The 14551-nt window shown below is 39.0% G+C and overlaps 1 protein-coding gene across 1 annotated transcript in view; it reads left to right on the plus strand.

The window, feature by feature from the left end:
* Dll (homeotic protein distal-less) overlaps nucleotides 1-14551 on the plus strand; it is an 87266-nt gene that overhangs the window by 71108 nt on the left and 1607 nt on the right. The window contains 1 exon segment of the mRNA XM_018451480.1: nucleotides 14448-14551. Within this exon segment, the coding sequence (XP_018306982.1) occupies nucleotides 14448-14551 (104 nt within the window).

Here is a 14551-nt window from a genome sequence, read left to right on the forward strand (position 1 = left end):
TGATTTAGCGCGCTTTGAACGCGCCGCATCCGCTTGCGAGCGAGGATTGATCACCGCAGAATTTTTATCCGTCGCACATGTGAAGCTAATCTCTTAATACGCGATTTAACACGCTTTGCCGATCCCCGCGTCCGATTGTGGTGGCATAGTTTTACATGGGATCTTTCCTGATAAACAGGACGGGCAAAGTCCATTAATTAGTGATATCACTACGCGGGAAAAAAATGTTTGGTTGAGTTAACTGGAATTCTGGTGAAAAATGAACGATTCAGAATTTTGATTAAGTCTATTAGATATTTCTGATTAAATCTACTAAATGTTGATTATTTCAACTAGAATTTTAATAGATTTAACCAGAAATCTTGTAGATTTAACTAAAATTCTGGATCATTCATTTTCCACCAGAATTCTAATTAATTCAGCCAAACATTTTTTTCTGTGTACATTTATAAAATTATTGTTTTCAATTCCTATTGAATTTCCATTGATCTTAATTATTATATACGTTGCATAAAAATTAATTTTTTCAACAAAATAAGTGAAGAAAGTCATATTCAAGACGAGTCTTGCTGACAATATTTTTGATAACCTCCAATTCAAGCAAACTGCGCGCCGATTATTTATCGGTCTTGAAACATAGTCCTAAACTGAAGCTGGAGTAATGTTATAAATTAAATTGACAAGCAACACTACTGATTCACTAACATCTTGAAAACATTACAAAAGATTTATTATGTTGCGATAAACATCACCTCAGCCAGGATTCGAATCTCCCTCGTGATTAATTTTTTCTATCAACGTAATTGAAAGTGCTGTTTCAAGAAATTCTTAAGAAGCGGAAAGCGATGTTTGGGGTATACCAGTAGACGACGTGTGTAATGAATGGACGCGAATACGTATGCGCGCATTAAACGTTCCGCAGTAACATTAGTTCCGCCATTTCCTCGCGGCGCATCTCACACCTGTTTGTTCGTCTAGGCCTCGCGGTAGGCCGCGCTTCCAAGCTATACACATGCACGAATTAAGACGTAAGGGATTCGTCTTAAGCGCAGTCGTGCTCAAGTCCGTGCATCGCGGGAACGCGTCTTTGCGTTCGCTTTCGTGGAAGTGCTGAGGTCCATTTAGGTATAAACCGGGAGGAGCCGGCTTCGCGCTCCGCCGGGCCGCACGCGAGAGCGTTTCTAGACTTTTACGGAAATCCGCAACTTGACAGTACATTGCGTGCGCCATGTACAGTGCATGGTTTACATTCGGTAGCGAACGACCCGACCTAACCCGTAAAGTACACGCGGGACTGCTTCATCGGCTGCTTCCGAACAGATGCAGGGATATCATGAAAAAAAGGGATAAAATTGAGATGTCGACCTGCACGGCAAAATGATTGCGTTTCCTCTTCCGCGGTGCGATCACAATCGCAAAAATACGAACCTGATAAGCATTAGCGACACAAAGAGGTGGAAGTGGACGGAATATATAAAAGGACCGTTATATTAAGATCAGATTTGAAGCGGATAAGATGCACATGTAATAATACAAGCCGGATTTAAGGCTTTTTGTGATGCGACATATTAAGGGTGTTCCTTAGTAAAAGATACAGATGTCACAGTGTAACACAGTGAATTAGTTCTTGTTTAACATTGGCAAACAACAAGGATGTAATGATTCACTATATGTTACACTGCGTCGACTGTATCTCTTGCTGGAAAACACCCTGAGTTGCAGTGGAAGATTTGGTGTTTAGATACTCCGTGACTGCAGATATTTTATCAAATTAAAATAAAAATAATTTTGTAGCTCCAAGAATAAATAAAATGCTACACTGTTAAGTAATCTATAGTATCAAATTTAATCTAATTTATTTCATACTAAAGCAATGGTTAAAACTATATAGTGTTAATTTGACACCATATAACGTCAAATTGACACTATATAGTGTCAAATCACACTAAATGCTCATCGATAACACATTTTTAATTTTTTTTATGTTAGACTGTCTACATATCGATATTTTTTTATTAAGATATAATTTGAGATTTTTGTATGTTATCGTATTGTATGTCATGTAGCAGCATATATTAATTCTTTCATAATGTTTCGCGGTACCGATCGTCTCTACAGCCGCTCAACAACCTGCTACCTCGCGCCAGGTGCGATTCGAAGCGCGAGGCGCTCATCGAAGCGAAACTCTTAGCACGGCGTAAACGATTTTATCGCACAACGAGGTCTACGTGTTCAGGGATACCGTAGGTATTTCACGTAGGGGCCACTCTAGTTGTTGCGTTTCGAGCGATGGATCAAGATATCGCGTCTCGTATTGTGTCACTTCGTCGTCGAAAGTCACTTTATTATCTTTCTAATGGAAGGAGCAAGGCAAGTGCCAAGTTTCGTTGAGACGTGAGCGTGAAAGGGATGAAACTTTCAACATAATAGCACAGTTGTCATGCAAATATGAAAAAGGGAGAAGTCACGGAATTTATATTATAATATCGTTGTACTTTACCGCTGAGTACTGCAAAGTTAACAAAGATTAACGTTGATACTTTACATTTCCGTGCACGGAAAAAATGATTTTGCTGAAGTATCGAAAAATTTAGTTATAGATACGGATTTGAAAATAATTTTTAGGACTGATCTTATTTTTAGACCATCAAAATAATTATATAAGACTGATCTTATATACATATATATAAACCAGTTGGCAGAAAGTTAAAACTTTTTACAGTATTGTCAATTAAGAGCTTTACATAATTATTTTGATGGTCCAAAAATTATTTTTAAATCCGTATCTAACTAAACTTTTAGATACTTCAGCAATTCATTCTTTCCGTATGAAGCACCACATTTTTTATCGTCGATATGTCTGTTTTCATTAATTATAACGATCTTATATTTATATACTTATTCGTATGCTTGTAGATAGAGTCATGAATAGTATATTTGACGATATCTGCTAATAGTTTACCGATGCAATTTATCATATAACGGCGGGAAACCGGTCGCTCACCGGAAAGACGGCACAAATCCTGATGATCGCGTAAGATCGAGTAAGATTAACGTTGCCACATACGACAACGGTTTAGACGCGGTTGAAGCGACAACGTAAACGTGACCGTGGCTTAGTGGGACGCTGACCACGGCGTAGGAACGACCCAGGGGACGAGGATCTACACCTCGATGAGCACAGCACGACATTCTCCTCGCTTCCCTCACGTCCCTGTGTACATGGTGGTCCCTCGCTCTCTTCCTCCGTGGCCGCTACCAAGAAGAACGTCCCTTCTCTCCTTTTCTCTCTCTTTCTTTCTTTCCTTTTCTCTCTTCTGATTGTCTCTCTTCTGTTTTTTCCCCTGGTCTCTCTCCTTCTATTTTTCTCCCTCCTTCCGATTTATTCTTTCTTTCTCTCTCTCTCTCTCTTTCTCTCTTCTGTCCTGTCTCCGCTCATCGTCCTCGAGCGCATCCACCACGATTGTCCGGTAAACCATGCTGCGAACCGCTCACCGTGACGAAGGTACCCACCTACAAACGAGGACTTATTCCGGCTCGTGGAAACTCGCGAGAACACGGACATGGGAATGTCCGTCAGATCCCGCGTCATGTCCATCGTGAAAATTGCGAAGTGAAGCCATCCGCAGTTTCAACCTACGCTTCCCCAAATATGCCACTCCTATGTGAAAGATGCGCCTGTATACTGTGCCGCTTTTCTCGTGCTGCGTCGCTCGTTGAAGTCGCTGCACACCAAGCTTGATAAATTTGTGCCAAATTTGTTTTCGATTAATTATCTTCATTATTTATCCAATAATAATTGAGAGAGAAGAAAAAGAGAGAAGAAAAAAAGAGAAATTTTTCTCTAAAATGTATAATATATAATATTTCTTTATAACACGTATATCATAATTTATTGTATATATTAATAATGATATGCGTAATAATTAATGTATTTTTAATTAAATTTTCAATTATGTTAAATGCGTGTTCTTCACAAATTATAAAGCCCAAAATTTTCCGGTTTTGATCAGCGAGCGTAATTTCACCCTCAGTTGAGAAACCGTCTGTAAATCACTGCATCTCAATTAGCGTAAGAAATAAACGGGCGCTAATTAATATTAATAACCCTATAAAGCTAATAACTCGTGTCGTAAAAATACAATCGTCCTATTAATCTCGACGTAATAGAAAGATTAGTAATTGCTACCAATGTAACCACGTTGAATGAATAATTGTATTCAAGTAAGTCGCAATTCTACGATTGACCGACAGTTACGCGACGCGGCGGGCTGCAGATATTAACCCGAATGCGTTTTTGCGCCGTTAATGTCCGTTTGCGGCTTTTGATCGGAAGATTTACAGAGAGACGCGTATTGCTTTTGGCTTACTGCGAACTTTTTTCCATGTAACGCGGTAACGAGGTTGAGCGACCGGGAGGGGAGGGGGGAGAGGAGGTTGAGAAGAGGATAACGCGAAGCGACGCGCAGTATGGTGGAAGTCAGGATCGGTTCCTACACATGCAATTGCATGCGGATGAATAGGGTCTTTGTGTCTTGCGAACGACAGCCGGCGCGATATATACAATAACGGTGCCCGAAGATTTCTCACGTAACGCAGGACCACAGGTTGCGGCTGATCCTGCGTAAATGCCTCGTGCGAACTTGCGCTGAAATCTAAGGGAAAATAAACGAGACTTTATCGGGACTTGTATTACACAGCGTGCAATTTTTGAAAGAGCTCTGGTGTGATTAGAGGAAATACGGATTGATTAAGAACGTGGCTAATAATGAAAATTTATTAATTGCACCACAGGTAGTAGGAAAATTAGGCTCCTAAAGAAAACGTTACTAATTATAAAAAATTAATTAGTTTATTTACGCTTCCGCACAATATATGCTTTCTCAGAAATAAGATTAACTGCTTTAAAAAAACCAATCTTGCATATTTTTTTATATCTAAAGAAGCAATATTTTTTGATAAGGAAAAAATTATGAAATAACAGTAATTGCAATGGTTTAAGCCTAAGAAAAAATTCAGTTTAAGAAAAAAACATACATTCAATCGGGTTTTACTTTTTCAATGAATGCAATTGCATTTGTAATTTTTTAATAAGTTTTTCTTCACAAAAACGGAATTGAACGATTAAATAATGAACCTTTTAAAAACGTTTACACGGCAAAAGTCAGTGATTCGATACGCTCACGATGAATTAATCGCATTTTAATTATGACGTGGCAAGCACTGTTTCTGCGTGGTCATTCCTCAAGAGCTAATAAATCCGCGCGAAACGCATCAACAGCGGACGTTGATGGATGGCAACCACTGATTGGTATCCGTGAACGTGGAAACGGAAAGCGGGGAAAAATACCGGGAGGTAAAAAAAAAGCAACGGGAGCGAGAGAATGCATCGGTACGCACTGGTGTGATGTAACGCCGTTATGAATATGTACAAAATAACAAATGGCGATGGTATGAAAGGAACGGTGACGGTGTTGTACCGCTCCGCGCGACGCGGTATTCCGCTCGTCACGGTGTCACCGTTGTTCGCGGCACGTGAGCCCACTACGGAATTGCGTTTGATTTCAACCACTTTTCGTCTCTTCGCGCGACCTCGTACCGGCGCGGCGCGGCGCGGTGCAGCGCAGCGCACGGAGCGAACGCGGAGTGCGCGAAGCGTATAATAACAATATCGCGATAATCGCGTTTCCGATTAAGATTTCACCGGACAAAGCTAGCACGCGCGGCTTTGTGTCGCGAACGGCCGACAAAACGACAGAGGCGATTGCGCGCAACATTGTACGCGATCCATCGTGGCGGCGCGGCGGACCAGCGTCCGAAGTCTCATTATCACGGCAGAAAAATAGCTAAGACTCACGTGTTGGTGCGATAAGTATAAACCGGTAGAAACAAGTCCGGTATAGGGGCAAGTTCGCTTGACTTACCTTTTTCATTACGTTTCATTGAAAGATATTAAGTAGTAACTTACTACTTAATTAATGCGCCTTTGAGCATCGCGCGAGCGTGGCGTGAGGGATGATAGGAGATCAAGATCGTCCTTCGGATTATGAGGCTGTAATCCGCCATGCAAGAAGTTGAAGAGCTTAGCTGAAATCTGAACGCGGATTCCATGAAACACGCGAATCACGCCGCTTGATAACATCTATAATTCCTTTTATATCATCGTCGGATTCCGACGCAAACTTTCCCGCTACGTTCGCGGTCATACATACAAAAGAAACAACCGTGAACGAAACAAAAGCGAGGAGGACCGCTGCACCGTTGGGGAATTTCGTTGTTAAGGTGGCACTGCGCATCACCGATGCCAGGCAGGAAGTGGGAACCGCCGAAGCAGCGAGGGGCCCCGACGCGTGGACGAGAGGAGTGCGAGGGCGACGGGGTCGACGTTGCATTGTAGGAGTGAGCGGGCGAGCGAAATGAAAAAAAAAAAAGGCATTATAGCATTATGCGAACGAACGGGGCCCTAGTGACGCATTTACACGGCTGTTATTATTCTCCCTGACCTCCTACTCCCCCGTATCCTCTTCACCAAGCCGATAGCTGGAAATGTAAACGCTTATGATATCCGCCGTGTGCCCGACCGTCCTCTTCGAAATACGCGACATATGTTATCCAGCTGTGTCCAATGTGATTTCGGACATATTAGCGAAATGGAACGCAACAATTAGGAGAAATTGAGCGTCTTTGTTTAAATTAAAAAAAAAAATTCTTTGCTTGCTGTATCTTTCAGTGTCAATCCAGTCGACACCAATTAAGAGCAACGTGACATCAATGTTATAATTTTACACACACACATGGTGTTATATTACATTTATATTATTGAGCGTGAAATTATAACAATTACATAACAATTACACGTTGAGTGTAAAATTATAACATTGATTACCTTTATTTGGTGTTGATTGGGAATTTTTAGCAAACAGTCGTATGAGACCAGAGTTGAGCATGCTGTCAAAATAAATCGAAACTATCTGTGCTGATATATTATCTGTGAATGTGCCATCTTCATTTTATTTTGCTCCATCTTTTCCATGCAAACAAGTGCACTGCTAATTTGGCGCTATCAGATGTACGCTCGTTGATCTACTTAGTTAGATCGTATAAAGGGCACGAACGAGGGTGACCTCATCGTGCACTCTTCACCGTGCCCCGCGTGATTGACGCTCGCTGAAAATCCTCAGGCAAAGTGCACCGGCGCGGCGTCGGGCACCGATGACGGATTAGTTTGTTACGGCTTTCGGCCGCAGGTAGGCCGTACCGATACGCGTGATTATTTATTGTGCGGACAGATTGGATCATTCAGAACGTGCCGACGGGGGTCCCACTGTATGTGAAGGGGGATCGACCCGCCGCCAGGAATAACTCGAATCAACGTGTGCGACACAACGCTGCAATATAACTTTCAATTTCGCGCGGATCCCTACGTGAGAAGCCGAACACATGATATAATTCGCGTTCCATAATTTATGATTCGTGCTCTTTTCGAGTATTCTGATTTCATCGCTTTCTAACAATTGCTAAAATAGTACAGCTAACAAAAATTTTATATAATGAATTGAATGCTGCAGTCGTTGAATTAAATGAAAATTTTTTATAGTTATAGGACCTTGGCCATAAGTATAAAGTACCCACACAAATTGACGTCCTGTGTTTAACGAAAAATAATTAAAGACAGTTTTACTAAAAAATATTTATTTTTATAACAATTAATATTTTGTTAATTTTCTTTTTATTACCATCTTTTCCAAGAAAATGCAATAAATTGAACATACTTTATACTTATGATCAAGGCTGTAATTAATAATTAATCATTATCTGGCAGATTACGATAGCATATTTCAAATATTGACTATGTACTATTTTACTGACTTCATATTGTATCATTAGTCGTTCCGTCATCACCGTCGCTGTAATTGTATTTAATTGTCCAGTCTCCGTTTCGATCAGATGAAGGATGAGTTACGATGAGGTCAGCAATGGAGAACATATATCACGCACAATATAATTGCCATTGGGCATATACGTGTTGACACAATTTATCAAATTACATTTTAACGTATTACAATAGAATTAATAGAATGTTTGCAGATTCGATTTTATTAGGAATTAAAGTACTGCGTATGTGCCATGTGTCACAGCATTCTACAAAATGTATCGATCGCGCAATGAGACAGCTAACATGATTCCCGGAATTTATCATTATCGATGTGCATTCACAGTCCAGAGCTATATTTTTATAAATACTTATCATGTCGCACTTATGATGAATAATTCAATTTACTTGCCGCCACGTGTCATCTTGACCAATATTGACAGAGCAAACCCTCTCGAAATTCAGAATATCGAACGAACAACAATAGTATGCGGGAAACAATAAGAAAGACAGATATATGAAACATTTTTTTTTTATAAAGATTTATTTGCTTTGTAAATTTTTAATTACATTATTAATATCAATTTTATTGACAAATGTCTGAAACGTTTCTTATAATAACGATCTACAACCTGACGTCACATCCGCAGTTTCAGCCATTCAAAAAGAAAGTCGCAACTTCTAACGACTCATCCTTCCGCAGTCCCCCCTCATATTAGGTAGGAACTTCAAATCATCAAGCTGTATCGCGATCCAAGGATGCAGCCCCGACGCGGATCGAATCGCGGTGGGAGCGTTTTCATTTATACAGAGATAATATTACTCCTAGATGCTACTCATACATATTAAACAGCATCGCCTTCGATTCGCGCTGCACTTTTTCGTCTAAAATCTTCCCTGTCCCCTCGATCGCAACCCGTTCCTCTCCCGCCTCCTTCGTTCCCTGGCCGCTGGCATCCTCTTCCGTTCTCTTCATCCTCCCGGCGACGATCCGTCGCTCATTGAGTATGCATCAGCGATATCGACAGCGCGGACTGTTACCGAGTTCCTCGCCCGCGGCGACGTCGGAAGCCCGTCGCTGGCCACGGCAACATCATCGGTCCGGCAGCAACGGCGTCCTCGCTTCCTCTTTTTGCCCTCGCGAAGCGAGACGAGACGAGGCGAGGCGAGGCGACCACCGGCTGCTCCGGCGCAATTTTTGCTCGCTCGCGCGCGGCCGCCCGACGGCCATTCGACGCGCAGAGAACCACGTAACACGCGCGTCTAAGTCCAACCGAGAGATAACGACAGCTTGCCACCGTGCCTGCCGGTGCCCGTCGGCGTCAGGGTGCATTCGTATCCCTCGGCTCGCTCGTTCGGTATTCTTCCTTTAACTCGCGCGACGCGAAGCCGCGAAGATTCCCGCTCGACGCCTCATGCCTGTGTCGCTTGTTGTAACGCTGCTGGAGTATAAAGCGATTTTGATTGCTACCTCGCGGCCAGTCGACGGCTCTATGATTCACTCTTGAAGTGTAATTTGATTTATTTCTCCAGTTACTCTTAACACCCGGTGTGGTTTCTTCATATGTGGCCTGTGTATGAAAATAATTATAATTTTTATGGAACATTAAGTTTATAAATTAAGTGAAGATTAACTTATATTATTGTTATTCGACAATATATATTCGACAATAAATTTATGAAAATATTTAAAATAACATCAAAATATTTTTTAAATACATACATATATAATAAATCTTTAATATTAACTAATATAAAAGATTTTTTAATTCTGTAAAATAGTTTCTCTAGGAACTTAATTACTTGTATTTAGAATCTTGTCGATGTACCTTGTATGTATGACCTTAAATTTCTCAAAGAAGGTATTTTTCTCTTTCAAGCAGAACGCAAATTGTGGGAAAGATTTGATAGAAAGAATGTTAGTAACAGAGTAATGAGTAGTACAGGCGGTAATAAATCACTGACGACCGAGCTTGTCGTCATATCTACCACGAGAGAACAGTCATTATTATCTCGAACCACATTTCGCATCACAAAACTTATATTTTCACACGTATTTCAAAACTTTCTCTATCAACTGAATTGAAATAATCGTATAGAGAGCTGTGTATAATATGTTATATATAAAAATTAATTATTTGTTTGAAAAAAGATGACATAAAATTTTTACAATATTTTAAAAAAATATTTTATTAGATAATTAACGAAAAATAAATAGATATATATATATATCCTATTTTTAGTTGCTGCAAATAAATACAATAATTGTCTACGGTTCTGGTCTCTAAATAAGGAAATAAAAGAAACATTCGTACGAGTATTGTCTAACATACTCTGACGACACCTGGAAAAAAGATATTAATTAAAGCTTTGCGCCGAGTACACCGACACGCGTAAATATATCCCGCATGCCATTCCCGCGAGAGAGAAGTCGCCGCCGGTTCGAAAAAAGGCAAACCCCGCCAACATTATCCTCGCGAACGAAGGCGCATCCCTTACCGTCGATGCGCGTCGTGCCCTGTCAACGTCGGCTGTAAATATCAATAAACAAACCACCGCGCGCGGTGAGCGCGATCTACTCTTCCCGGCTGGCTAGGTCGGTCGACCAGTTGAGCGAAATAAAGTACGTTGAAACCGGGTTTTAGCGCTGCTGGCCTTTGTCGGGCGCCATCTCTACTCGGCGCAACCGGGTTTTTCAGCGAGCAATTAGAAAGAGATTTATTTGCACCGGCACAACGGGCGCACGCTCGCCGACCAGGGGCTGCTGATGTTGCCGCGGCATATTTTTCGCGATGAATAACGCGTATGCATAGGGTATCTCGGGATCTCCCAACAACAGCTGTTTGGAGCAGTAAAAAAATCAATATTTATTTAAATATTGACAAATATCGGATGTACTGTATTTCGTATTGATCACTTGATATAACTATTTTTTTAATTACAAATTTATCAAAATACAAAATAAACTTATAACAATTATATAAACTCTCAAATTTAAAACACAATGAACAAAGAATTTCAAGATTAATGAGAGTACAGTTCACAGTGCGCAACTTCGTGTCAAAACTTTTATTCCATTACAGGATAACATTTTCCAAATTGAAATTGAATGTTCCGACTTACTTTGGAGTCCTCAGTATTACAGAAATATCAAAATGGTTCAATAAACTAAGAACGTATCAAGAAACCTTGGATAAGTTAATAATAAATTTATCAAAATACTTGAATATTTTATTTGAGAAAATATTAATATTTCAAATTAATAAAAAAATCTATCATTAAACTTAAGTAGGAGGATTCTGAAACATTCTGTATACATTCTGTATATGCGTGCGTTTGTATCGGTGTTTTAAAACATTTCGTTCGGTGAAGAGGTTACGACGGAGTGTGACGATGCGTGTTCCGCAAAACTGAAGCTGTACTTTATTTCTGGTTTCTTAATGCTTATGTATAATGGAAAAGCGCCGTGCCATACTTACCGATTAGTCTATTAACTTAAATCCTCAATTTTCAATTCGTCCCAGACTATTTTACGGTTTACAAAAATATGCTAAAAGTAAGATTTCTATTTGATGAAGTGATTATATTGTCTTTGTCATTGATCGCTCGTTCCAAATTTTTTTGTTTAGGATATTTGCAAATCTGTATGATTGTATATAAAAATGTCTTTCCATATTTCACTAATCTTTTATTTACCTAATATTGCCTGAGATTTACCTGATGATTGTGAAAAAGCTGTCGAAGTGTTCAAACTCTAATTTTTCCGTTTTTTTAAATCTTGACATTTTTGTCAAATAATCACTGAAAACGATTGTGTCTAGTCGAGACTTACATCACTCACCGCCTCGCTCATCATGTTAATCTGTGATTCCTTCGCGTAATAGACTATAGTATGCATATATATGTGTCCATGTCAACTTTTTTACTCCTTGAACGTCAATCCAAGCTGAACAGTTACTTTAATTAACTAAGTCAGTTCAGCCGAGGGGGGGGATGGTAGAAGATAGAGAGTTGAAGTCAGACGGTTGAAATATACCGCGAAATAGTAACAATATCATGTACAAATGAGTTAAAAATAAAGAACAAGTTCAGGTGCTAATTGCAAAAAATCACGTTTACTGTTTTATCACGTTTTGTGAGTAAATTTATTTTATCAACGATATCGTCAATGCATTCGATAGATTGATCGTGTAAATGTTATGCTAATCAGCAGATGATTAAAACAATAAAAACGTTTAATTGTTGCTTTTTCGCTCGCGCGAATTTCCGTAATGAAAAGTTTCTTTATTGATTGCTTGATAATTAATAGATAGCCATATATATGTACATACATAACGGTATAATTTATTTTATAATTTACATTCCTACCGCATATGAATGCATTGTTCGACGAGACTAAGATTGCCATGAAAGGAGAGTAATCTTTAATTATGAAAAAAACATTCTTCGTACCTGGTGAATAGAGGTACTATTCACTGTATTCATCTCGTGTTTTATGATCGCAACGTTTGATCGACGTGGCGATGGAATATCAAGTTTGATCGAGTAAGCCCGAATGGTTATACAAGTATAGTGAATAGGCTCGTTAAAAAGTCATTAGGCGTGGTGTGCTATTAATAAAAAAGCATGTCTCTGTTTTCGTCTAAGTCATCCGGCATAGCTAAATATTTCTAAATCTTACGGTGGAATAACGAAAGCATGAACATGTCAAGGACAGAAGGATGTGGAAAACAGTTAAAGGTAATCGACTTTTCGTTGAGAATTTTATTCTCACAGAGATTGAACGATCTATTGACGCGAATAATATACGAAAAAAATAACGAATCTAGAATAATTGTGAAGTCAAATGTAAAATTTTTATTAAATAAACAGTTTTTGCAGTGTTTTAAGATGCTTATTGGTATCATTATTAAGTCGACAGTCAATCTAATTTGTAATATTATTTCCAACTTCATTTTTCAGTTTCTAAATATAAATATTATTCTGCAAAAAGAGAGAGATTCGCTTCGACCGAAAATAGGATTTTTTTCTCTTATTTGATTTATTCTTATTGGTTGATTGATTTATCTAATTTCCACTTTTAATTAAATAAAACAGATTTTTTTCAATAAAATATAAAAGGAAATGTCGCGCAGAAGAAAAAGAAGTTTTACCGCTCTTTTTTAGCGATAGAATTTCTTTCGCGCGGACCAATTCCGACGACATGTCCAAACATATGGCTTCGGTTGGAGCTGCCGTGCACAACGCGGGTACACCTCGCGTATTCCTGTACACGTACACGTTTAACTTCGCGCGGTAGGGTTACGTAAGATTGAGCCAGCACGTCACGTGCATGCGGTGCATGTGTGCGGATGCTGAGACAAAAAAAATACCGCATGTGCAATCCTAGCGGTCGCGCGTGCGCACCGGTATACGCGCCACAGGACGACGAAGCTGCTTGCCGCTGCGGTTCTATGCATCGCAGCGAGGAGGCAAAAGAAACGATGATTACGAAACGACGAACGTTCTTTTTCTTTTCTTTTTCCTTCGTCTTCACCGTCTAACCCGGCAGTACGGAGCGATGATGCGAAGCATCGGATTAGACTCAGGTACGCTTTTGCGCGCATCGCAGTTGCGAAATATATTTCCAATCGCGCGTCGATAATCGAGCGACGCATCTCGATGAAATCGCTTGCGGTCCTCTTTTGGGATAATTTTATGGATCAAGCTAATGGTTCAAGGAAAAAGGAAACGGTACAAAAATGGACATGTTAATGATACGGCATAAAACAACATAAAACATACTACGTCACTTTGCTTCGTAATTATAATATTAATAATAATTATTAGCATTTAACTAACGTAATTATAATATTAATAATTATTATTAGCATGATATACAACGATATGATAACGATGATGATTATATTTAATATAAATAGTATCGATGTATTTGAAAATTTAAAAAATATTACAATTTATTGCATGTTATTACATCAGGAATGATTTATATAAAAAGTGTGCTGTAAAAAACTTGTGTAATATATGAATATTCAAATCTTCTAATCCGACTTAAGAAAATAGTTATAAACAATAGTTTTAAAAAAGTAATATATAACAAGTTATACTCGTAGAAACGTAAATGTGATGTAAATGCTTATAAACATCTAATGAGTATTCAGTATAATATAGTAAGTACATATGTATAATGTTCTGTCGCAATATTTTTTGTCTCCACGAAATTCTTCTTTCATCTTTCTTGTTTATCTTAATATCATTAAAAAGTTAACGATATTAATGATATTTTGTCATAATAGTGAAGGTAATTTCAGTAGAAATTACCTTCACTATTATGACATTTCAGTAGAAATTACCTTCACTATTATGACAAAATGAAGGACAACAGCTCAATTATTATTGATAAGATTATTCATATTTGTCATTGTTGAAATTTTGAAATGTCACGTCCGACATGACATTTCAAAATTTCGTTGTTAGACAAAAGCATGGAATGTATAATAAAATTTCTGACTTTTCGTTCACGCGTTCATGAAAAAATCTATCGCTAACATAATTGTTACAATTTTTCTTGCAGGTGAAAATCTGGTTCCAAAACAGGAGGAGTAAATACAAGAAGATGATGAAGGCAGCGCAACAAGGCGGGGGTGGCGGGGGTCAGCATGGCAATCTTCTGGCAGG

This window comes from Mycetomoellerius zeteki, unplaced genomic scaffold (assembly GCF_001594055.1).
Source record: "Mycetomoellerius zeteki isolate Tzet28-1 unplaced genomic scaffold, Tzet1.0 scaffold310, whole genome shotgun sequence".
Taxonomy (NCBI): Eukaryota; Metazoa; Arthropoda; class Insecta; order Hymenoptera; family Formicidae; genus Mycetomoellerius; species Mycetomoellerius zeteki.